This window comes from Oncorhynchus clarkii, chromosome 4 (assembly GCF_045791955.1).
Source record: "Oncorhynchus clarkii lewisi isolate Uvic-CL-2024 chromosome 4, UVic_Ocla_1.0, whole genome shotgun sequence".
NCBI lineage: Eukaryota > Metazoa > Chordata > Actinopteri > Salmoniformes > Salmonidae > Oncorhynchus > Oncorhynchus clarkii.
Genome location: NC_092150.1, coordinates 12,869,025 through 12,879,907, shown reverse-complemented (window position 1 = coordinate 12,879,907; position 10,883 = coordinate 12,869,025). Strand labels below are relative to the sequence as shown.

Here is a 10,883-nt window from a genome sequence, read left to right as displayed (position 1 = left end):
ATCTAAGGTCCCCACACAGCCTCAAAACTCACTCTAAAGACATTTCAACCTAATTAATTTCTTATATTGCAATAAGTTACAGCTGAGAGCAGCTTATTTAAGACTTCACCTATAACGTTTGACAAGTACTGCTATGGTGCGAATCTACTGATGTCACTCTGATTTAGCAGGGGTGTTTGCATGTTTTGCAGAGGCGGCTGTGGGAGCGAGATGAGCTGTGTCTCGAGGCGGGTGAAACAGGGTCCCATCTGTGGAGCGTAGTGGACATACACAGTGGGGTGGTAACATGCCCTGGGGCCAGGATAACCTCAGATGGCTGACTGCATAACCAACACAATCTCCATGTTGACATTGGTTGGATTGTGTGCATGTTGGAATAATGACCGCATCACCAGCACAGTCCCCATGTTGACATTGGTTGGATTGTGTGCATGTTGGAATAATGACCGCATCACCAGCACAGTCCCCATGTTGACATTGGTTGAATTGTGTGCATGTTGGAATAATGACCGCATCACCAGCACAGTCCCCATGTTGACATTGGTTGAATTGGGTACATGTTGGAATAATGGCATGAGCTATGGGACCATGTTAGAGAAACTCAAGCCATTGTGCTCTCTCTGATATTGTCTTTTTCTCAACTTGATTTGCTCAACTTCTGTGTCTTCACTACGTCCTCTTTCCTCTCCTTTTAAAAAAGGTCATCAAGGAGAGGCGGCAAGGAGTGTGGACGAAAATGCTCTGGTATGAAACGAGACTCACCTTTCCACTCGCTCGTAACCAGGAAAATGACGTTTACAGGGGTGGAATCCCCAAATAAATGTGTAAAGTAATCAAAACAAATTTTGTGAGTTCTGCAAGACAGTTTATATACTGAACAAAAATATAAATGCAACATGTAAAGTGTTAGTCCCATGTTTCATGAGCTGAAATGTTCCATATACACAAAAAGCTTATTTCTCTCAAATTTGGTGCACAAATTTGTTTACATCCCTGTTAGTGAACATTTCTCCTTTGCCAAGATAATCCATCAACTTGGACAGGTGTGGCATATCAAGAAGCTGATAAAACAGCATTATCATTACACAGGTGCACCTTGTGCTGGGGACAATAAAAGGCCATTTTAACATGTGCAGTTTTGTCACACAACACAATACCACTGATGTCTCAAGTTGAGGGAGCGTGCAATTGGCATGCTAACTGCAGGAATGTCCACCAGAGCTGTTGCCAGAGAAATTAATGTTAATTTCTATACCATAAGCCACCTCCAATGTCGTTTTAGAGAATTTGGCAGTACGTCCAACCAGCCTCACAATCACAGACCATGTGTAACCAGGCCAGCCCAGGACCTCCAAATCTGGTTTCTTCAGCTGCAGGATTGTCTGAGACCATCCACCCGGACAGCTGATGAAACTGAGGAGTTGTTCTGTCTGTAATAAAGCTCTTTTGTGGGGAAAAACTATCTGGGCCTGGCTCCCAAATGGGTGGACCTATGTCCCCCCAGGCCCACCCAGTCATGTGAAATCCATAGATTAGGGTCCAATGAATTCATTTCAATTGACTGATTTCCTTATATGTCACATATTGCATTTATATTTTAGTTTTGTAAATATAAAAGGATACGTACGATATCATTTTAAACATCTGCATGCTTTTCTCCCTTGAGAAAACAACAAGTGCTTCAAAGTGGATGTAACAGACATAAAGACTCTTCCGTGAAGGACTCAGGTAGGATACACATGACTATCCTCAATGAAAGGTGGCTGTCGAAGAGAGGAGGAAACAATTCCATTTGCCTATTAACAAAGTGACACTCCTCGACTATTCGACTAGTTATCGGTTTCCGGGTCATTGAGAGGACAGAGGACAGACTTTTCTCCAAATGAGAAAAGGTCATTGTGTTTGCATAGACTACCGACATGATGACTGATGCCACCATTCTGATTATGTCCATCGGCCAATGGGGCATGGAGAGTTATCATAGACGGGATAACTCCTTGAATGGGTCTTGAGTATGAAATTCTGCATTTAGTAACAAAAATACAATTAGAAATCAACATCATCAACATTAGTAAGTGTGTAGTCATGACTACAGGTGACTGGCCTAAAATAAAACAGGTATTTTTATCCTTCTAATCTTTCCTTGGAGTTATTCCTCTTTGAGGGTCTAGGCTGGGTAAGGTTATTGTAAACTGTACATTATCGAAAAAAGGTCGATGCCTATATAATATGATTGATTGATGAGCAACATAAAAAATGGTAACCTGCCGATGACAGTTGTGTATGCTATTACACTCACAGTTGACCAGGTTCTTTCTGAACTTCAGTCTGCATTCACTGCTTTACAAAAAATAAATAATTGGAACTGAAATATGTGCTGAAATGCAGATAAACCCAAGTGTATGCTACTCTATAGAACACTTAAAAATGTATCTGATGATTTGTACTTTGGATGGTGCCGGCATTGACCGTATCCTCGCTTATAAATATCTATGCATCTGGATAGTGTCACACCTGCTTCCGCTCTAAGGCGCCAGGCTCCCCGGCATTATGCACTCCTGCCACCATCATTACGCACACCTGCCTTCCCTCCGTCATGCGCATCAGTGATTATTGGACTCACCTGGACTCAATAACCTGTTAATTACCTCCCCTATATTTGTCAGTTCCCCACTGCTGCATTAATGCTTGTATGTCTTTGTATACCCGTGCGCTGACGCTTAAATCAGTTTGACCAAATTTCTATCAGCATGTTAAATGTGCAACCAGAGGGAAAATAACTCTGGACCACCTTTACTCCACACACAGAGATGCATACAAATCTCTCCATTTGGAAAATCTGACCATAATTCCACCCTACTGATTCCTGCTTACAAGCAAAAATTAAAGAAGCACCAGTGACTAGATCAATAAAAAAGTGGTCAGATAAAGCAGATGCTGAGCTACAGGACTGTTTTTCCAGCACAGACAGGAATATGTTCCGGGATTCCTCCAATGGCAGGAGTACACCACATCTGTCAATGGCTCACATCAACACCATCATCCCAGAAACCCTAGACCCACTCCAATTTGCATACCGCCCCAACATGTCTACAGATGATGCAGTCTCCATTGCACTCCACACTGCCCTTTACCACCTGGACAAAAGGAACACCTATGTGAGAATGATATTCATTGACTAAAGCTCAGCGTTCAATACCATAATGCCCTTAAAGCTCATCAATAAGCTAAGGACCCTGGGACTAAACATCTCCCTCTGCAACTGGATCCTGGACTTCCTGACGGGCCGCCCTCAGTTGGTAAGGGTAGGTAACAACACATCCGTCACGCTGACCCTCAACACAGGGGCCCCTCAAGGGGGCGTGCTCAGCCCCCTCCTGTACTCCCTGTTCACTCATGACTGCACGGCCAACTCCAACACCATCATTCAATTTGCCGATGACACAACAGTGGTAGGCCTGATCACCGACAACAACGATGAGACAGCCTATAGGGAGGAGGTCAGAGAGTTGACCATGTGGTGCAAGGATAACAACCTCTCCCTCAACGTGATCAAGACAAAGGAGATGATTGTGGACTACAGGAAAAAGAGGACCGAGCACGCCCCCGTTCTCATCGACGGAGCTGCAGTGGAGCAGGTTGAGAGCTTCAAGTTCCTTGGTGTCCACATCACCAACAAACTAACCTGGTCCAAGCACACCATGACAGTCGTGAAGCGGGCACGACAAAACCTATTCCCCCCCAGGAGATTGAAAAGATTTGGCATGGGTCCTCAGATCCTAAAAAAAGCTTCCACAGCTGCACCATCGAGAGCATGGTTGCAGCACTGCAAGGCACTACAGAGGGTAGTGCGAACGTCTCAGTACATCACTGGGGCCAAGCTTCATGCCATCCAGGACCTCTATATCAGGCAGTGTCAGAGGAAGACCCTGAAAATTGTAACAGACTCCAGCCACCCTAGTCATAGACTGTTCTCTCTGCTACCACACGAAAAGCGGTACCGGTGCACCAAGCCAGGTCCAAGTGGCTTCTAAACAGCTTCAACCCCCAAGCCATAAGACTCCTGAACATCTAGTCAAAGGGCTACCCAGACTATTTGCATTCCCACCCCCCCTCCCCACACACACACACTTTCCACTCTCTGTTGTCATCTATGCATAGTCACTTTAATTAACTCTACCTACATGTACAATCTACCTCAACTAACCGGTGCCCCCGCACATTGACTCTGTAACGGCACCCCCCTGTTTATATTGTTATTTTTTTACTGCTGCTCTTTAATTACTTGATACTTTTCTCTTATTCTTATCCGTATTTTTTTAAACTGCACTGTTGGTTAGGGGCTCGAAAGTAAGCATTTCACTGTCACTACACCAGTTGTATTAGGCGCATGTGACTAATAAAATGTTATTTAATTGAATTTGTTCCTGTCCTGTTACCTGTCATTTCCGCATTAAATGTTCAACTCCCCGTACCTGCTTCTCATCTCTAGCATTGCACCTTACAGATAGATGAAAATCTATCTTTAAAAGCATATTGATGAGTTAGTTAAGAAGTTAAGAATAAAAAGGGTCTTCTTCTATAGAAATAGGTCCTGCCTCTCGCTCAATAGCAGAAAGCAGATTATTCAGTCGATGTTCCTACCAGTTCTAGACTATGACAACATTATCTATATGAATGCAGCTGCTATACTATATTAAAGCTGTTAGATGCAGTTTATCATGCTTTATTACGGGAAATAGGTTCAGTATGCATCCCTGCGTTCTTTACCAGAAAGTAGGCTGGCCCTCTTTGATGTCATGTAGGCCGATTCTTGATTGCTCTCTTTTTATTGATAAAGCTCTCTTACAAAAACTTCTGCTGTACCTAACATCATCAATAACCTTTAGACGTACAAGTTACCATTCCCAGTCTCAGGGATCGCTAACTCTAGAGAGTTTGCACCCCATGTATGGAACAATCTACCACTAGATGTACTGGTGCCTCTCGGGCAGTTGAAATTGTTGATTGGGGCCCTCTTTGCTGAGGTATGTGGTTGTTTTTCTTGAGTGTGTTTTCCAATCTTGTATATTTGTATTACGCTGTATTTGTCAATTGTGTATACGCAGGGCTCCCTTGTAAAAGAGACCTTATTCTCAATGGGACTCCCTGATAAAATACATGTGAAAAACAAAAAAATAAAATAATGGGAAGGGTAGTATAACAGTGATCTGGAGAACACACAGATCATGTAGTAAAACGCTAATAATGTGATGCACAGATCAGATGTTCATATGAAGGTCATGCAGACCAATAGTCCTTTCCACACTCCAGTAGTCTGTGCATGATTTGTGTGTTTGGCTCCAGCTCTAGACTGTCGAGACGTTAGCTTGCACGCCTCTCTGCTGGCGTCTAGCAAGCAGATGGGAGGGGTGGTGGAGGACGCTACATAAGGACGCTGTCCCCGCCTCACCCCTGGGCTTTTCATTTTGAGTCAGGGTGGACATATTTAACATTGCTGGCTGCGGTGGCGTGTACCCAGCTGCCCACTGTGCCTATCTCTGCCTGGTATACACAGCGCTTATACTCCCACACACTCTCAGTCAGTCGATGCCAACAGGAAACCAAGGCTGCAGCCCGCTAAAAACAGAATCTTTGTGTTACGGGAAAACTACAGTAGCTCTGAAACACAGAGGAATGGGAGCTAAGAAAGAGCTTGGACATGACTGATGAGAGGGATGTTGTGGTGCATTGTGGTCGAATCACTGACGTGGATGTACTGACTGAGACATATTTCTTGAGTCAAATTGAAAAAATAATGCTCTATGCTGAAGGTTCCTTAGTCTGTGGATCTGGACTCTAGATGAATGATAATGGTAGATTAATTGTCACGTGAAAGAAACACAAATAACTCATCTTTACAACACAACATAGCATATAACTTAATTTACCATTTCTAAATGATGGCATGTGACTTGCAATCCCTGAGTAAGTCCTACAAAACCACATGTCCTGGTGTGTTTAATGATGTTTTCTAATTACAGCCTGCCCATGGATGCCCTGATTCAACCCAAGTCTTTCTTTCTTTGAATCTGGCTACCGAAAACATGGGTTTTACACCAAGCTTATTTTACACCAAGCGTAATCAAGATATTTTACAATGTTCGCCTAAATTGAGCCTTGAATGCATTGTTGTCCTAACTTGACCCATGAAAGCTCTCCTCCACTTGAAAATGCGAATATCCCTTTGAACAAGGTTATGACAGGATTTTCCACTGTTATATCTTACTGTTTATATTACAAATAAAACGTAATTGAAAAAAAAAACACCCAGAGTGCAGACCTGTGTCCTTTTTTATTTCAAAGAGACATATATCGCATTCCTGGATATTCAACACACAGTGATGAAAAATGTCACACATCAACTGAGGAACAAATTTACCTGTCACATAGGTCTGACACCCACATACGTATTGATCTTTTAGACCTGGCAATGATTTGCGGGGCCTCAAGGGCGGCAGGTAGCCAAGCAGTTAGAGCTTTGGGCCAGTAACCGAAAGGTTGCTAGTTTTAATCTCCAAGCCGACTAGGTGAAAAATCTGTCAATGTGCCCTTGAGTAAGGCACTTAACCCTAATTGCTCAAGGGTTGCTCTTGATAATGACTGACCCTGGCCCCACTCTCCGAGGGTGTCTCAGGGGGAGTTGGGATATGAAAGAAAACACATTTCCAACACATGCATATAAAACACACTTGTACATGTGTGAAGTAGGACAAAAATTAGCAGCCACCATATTATTATTATTATTCACACTTTCAAGAAACGGTCACACAAATCCACATGAAAGTCCAAATATATCTGAATCTATCTCAGTTGTAGGTCTTTTCATTGAGGCAATGTTTAGTTTGGTTTTTCAAAGTCATACTCTGAGACTATATCCATCCCTTTGCCGGTTTGCTCAGGTGGCAATTAATTATCGCATATAAGATCCCATCTACCTCATCTTCTCAAGGGAATTTGTCAGATCTGATCAGGGGAATCTTTTCTCTCAACATTGTCCATATCCATCTGGGATGCCATTCAATATGGACCCTCTGCGTCCCTTGGGAATCCTAAGAAAAAATGTCCACAAGGAGCCACTTCTTGGGAAACCCTTCATCTGGTTCCTGGGCTTCCACGTTTTCCCCTCAATAGCGTACTCCAAAGTCATGGTTCGGTTCAGCGTGTAAGCCGAGTCGCCTCTCACCACGGCTGTGAACAGGCAGCCTTTGCTATTGGCAAAGTGCCCTGGCAAGGCTGTCCACTGGCCTGTGGTGAGGTTGTAGCAGTCCATCATGCATCTCAGGAAGTCATCTTGTGGCCCGTTACGCATGACATACAGGTTATCCCGGTGAGCCACCATGGCATGGCCGTAGCTCTGATGCCTTATCAAAGTGCTGACAAGCAACCACTGGTCTGTCCTGGGCAGGTATTCATAGATTTCGGTGGTCTCCATGGGCTTCCACAAGCACACAAATATCCGGCCCATGCCCTTGGTGCACGCTGCTCCGGTGACTGGTCGAGGCAAATGTGCCACAAATGACCACCTTCCAGTCGCAACTTCATAAGTTTCCACTGATGACATGATTGTTCGCTCGTACTCGCCCCCAATGGCATAAAGACATCCATCCAGTCCCACGAGAGAGAAGTTGTACCGCAACTGTTTTGGACTGGCTATCATGGTCCACTGGTCAACCTCCACGCTGTAGCAGAAGCAGGTGTCCACAGCGTACTTGCGGGCACCCTGCACCTGTATCCCTCCCACGACATACAGCTTGTTGTCCAAAACGGTCAGTCCGGCCATAGAGGTACTGGCCTCTAGGGGTAGGTCTGTGAGGACCTTCCAGTTTTTCCCCTCATCGTCCAGGTAGCACAAAGTCCTGTTGCCAGCGTGGATGGTTTCATCCACACCACAAGTCGAGTGGGCTCCAACTGCTACAAACGCGCTAGGAACCAGTGACTCTACATACCGAACAAGTTCTGTCGGTAAGCTTTTCCTGACTTCGACCTCTAAGTCATGGTACATGTTCCGGATAAACAGTGCAGCAGCATGGTAGAGGGTCATTAGGCCAAAGGTTGCTGCGGTGTGATACATTAGCAAACAGTTATCAGAGTCGATCAGGTCCGTGAGATGTTTGGCAAGAGGCTCCACCTGCAGGAAGGCAGCGCATTCTATGGCCTCCACGATTTCGTCAGCATCCAGGATAGGTCTCTTGCCTCGTAAAACCACCAGTGCGATCAAGAATCCTCGAGCACACAAACCCTTCAAGTGGATTTCCTCCTGCCGGCATTCTTTCATCCCTGAACGGTAGAGAGCTTGGAAATACTCGCAGCTCTTGACCAGGAAATCTCTCTCTTCTGTAAAAACAGAACCCTCCACTACTAACTTTAACTTGGCTATCCCTAAATCATGTCCTGGGACCCGATATGGCAAATCCCTTTCGCGCACTGCATTATCACAGCTGTTCCATTCCATAGCCTCATTGTTAGACATTGCGGTTGTTATTCCTCCAATTATATAATTATAATATTTCAATCACAGACTAAGTTAAACGAACAAGAGATGACAACATTTCCTAAAGACTTCTCTCTAGAACGGAACAAAACAGAAGTGGGTCTGCATATAGTCGGTCTACTCCAAAGGGAGGTTCCATTCTTTTCACAGCTATGGAAATAGCACTAGCTATACATAGCACAGGACCAGCAACAGACATCAGTTGCGTGTTGAGGTCAGAAAAGCAAACAGCGTCCCACCAAAAAGGAGGTCAGGGATATCTGTTAAAAAATGCAATACATCAAGAATATTGTGTTTGCTGACAACTCTGTCATTCATGAACAATGGTAAAGGCCAAAGAAATGTCAATTTAGGTCAAATTAATTTAATCTATACTTGAGGGTTAAGTTTAATGCTTATTACAGCTATCTACGGAACTCTGGATGACAGTAAAGTCAACCTTTAATTATAATGCAACTAACTGGAGATGTTACTGTACGCAGCAAATAAAATATTAGACGTGTGCTACTAAGAAATAAGATGTATCACATTAACCACACCGTGGAATAGTATGACCCACATTTTAAAAGATAAATATTCAATCTATTGAATAAGCCCTGCCTTAGTAAATGGTCATGATTTCTAGCTCAATTTCAATCACAATGGCAACAAGCCTTTCAGATTAAACATCTCTAATAACACTTTAATGGGGCTTCTCAGATGAGGAAGCAGCCTGCTACACTCACATTCGTAATCAAAGGTAATTAACAAAGCCCGGAAGCGTGGAAACGGGGTAATTGTAAGGTCAAAGGTCGCCCTGAACTGCATTAAAGTCTCTTCCTGAAGTTAACCCTCAGCCCCACTTATTGAAACTCATTAGCTTCACTCACCCAGACAGCATGGCCCTTCTGGTGCCAGCCATCGTTTCCATGGAAACTGGCCTCCAAGACGTCTTCTCTGTTGTCGCACTTTGAGCTCTGACCTGTGGAGGTCACATGATCTAATCTAAGTCAAGAGTCTTCTCATGCCTGTACTCCTGTGCAACGCACCACCACGTGGATGCACTCAAGGCTTAAATCCATTCACATGGTCATCATAATGTATGACTGTCAGTCATGTTGACAAAATTAAGTGCTGTTGAAAGTTTGAGTTTAGTCACTCATAGCGACTAAACCATGTGCTAATGTACTACATTTCACACTTACATAAATATATACACATCTATACAGTATTTACACATATATACAGTCATACAGTATTCATATCTTGAAGGAGACTATGATTGTCACCCTGTGAAACTATCATGAAGCACCACAACATGCGTACTATCAACATTATTAAGACAAGATGTAACTAGCAACATAGGGAGACACAATCAGAGGTGATTTAAGTCATATACTTCTCACAGTGCTGTATGTTGTTCACTTCCTAGTCTACAGATGTTGACCTCAACACAAACAACTAGGTGAGGGTGGTAGTGAGGAAGAGTCAGCTGACCACTGTCAGACAATCAGTTTAGATGGTGAGGGCGGTTGTGAGGAAGAGTCAGCTGACCACTGTCAGACAATCAGTTTAGATGATGAGGGCGGTAGTAAGGAAGAGTCAGCTGACCACTGTCAGCCAATCATTTAAGATGATGAGTCATAGTGAAGCAGACTAATGAGGCAGAAGTCACATTGACCTCAATGTTTTTGTTTTGACAACCGTCCTCCCCCTCCCGCACCCCAACACCACTACTACAACGCACGCACACACACACACACACTTTCACAGTATTAAAAGTCATTTGTATCAGACTGGATTGCTGTTGTGTTGTAATGCCATTTTGTAAGGAGACTATTATGAAAGCTGGGTCACACACAAGCTCCAGGGACTCTCATAACCAGATTGTCCTGCACCAACTGAACGAGGCATTTCATGAAGTGTTGGCTATTGTATGCATTTTCAAATTATATAAAGTTTATGAAATGAATTTCACAAGCGTCTGTGCCTACAGGGTGTTTGCAGGTGCAGGCATGCATTGAATTCCAAAGAGTAAACGTAGTCAAAGGAATTTGAATCCTCTCAAAGTCCAAAATGTGCCAGAGGATGATAAAGTAGAATCACATAGTGGAGATGTTTTCCCGTTTAGTCCAACCCTTTCAATCCCAAAACACAGGCCATCCATGAAATCAAAGGTATATGTTAAGAAGCTGTATACTGTTTGTTTACAATTGCTTTGTTTACAAACATTGGAAAAAGACGCGCTTATGTTTGGGGTTCTGATGGGGCACGGCAGTTGAAATAAGATCATGAGGCATTTATAAGTCATTTTCTTCAAGAATCAATGGGTATATATCATTAACTAAAAAATAAAAAAATTAAAAATGTA

At 43.5% G+C, this 10,883-nt stretch overlaps 1 protein-coding gene across 1 annotated transcript; it reads right to left on the bottom strand.

The window, feature by feature from the left end:
• Positions 1-6,315: 6,315 nt before the first annotated feature.
• LOC139407569 (kelch repeat and BTB domain containing 13b) lies at positions 6,316-8,631 on the bottom strand. The gene has a single exon (XM_071151395.1). It carries the CDS (start codon positions 8,510-8,512, stop codon positions 7,028-7,030), a length of 1,485 nt encoding a protein of 494 aa, XP_071007496.1. The 5' UTR covers positions 8,513-8,631; the 3' UTR covers positions 6,316-7,027.
• Positions 8,632-10,883: the final 2,252 nt, after the last annotated feature.

Bases quoted from the DNA above. Each gene is read 5' to 3' on its own strand.
- LOC139407569 (XM_071151395.1), bottom strand. From the start codon at position 8,512: ATGTCTAACAATGAGGCTATGGAATGGAACAGCTGTGATAATGCAGTG.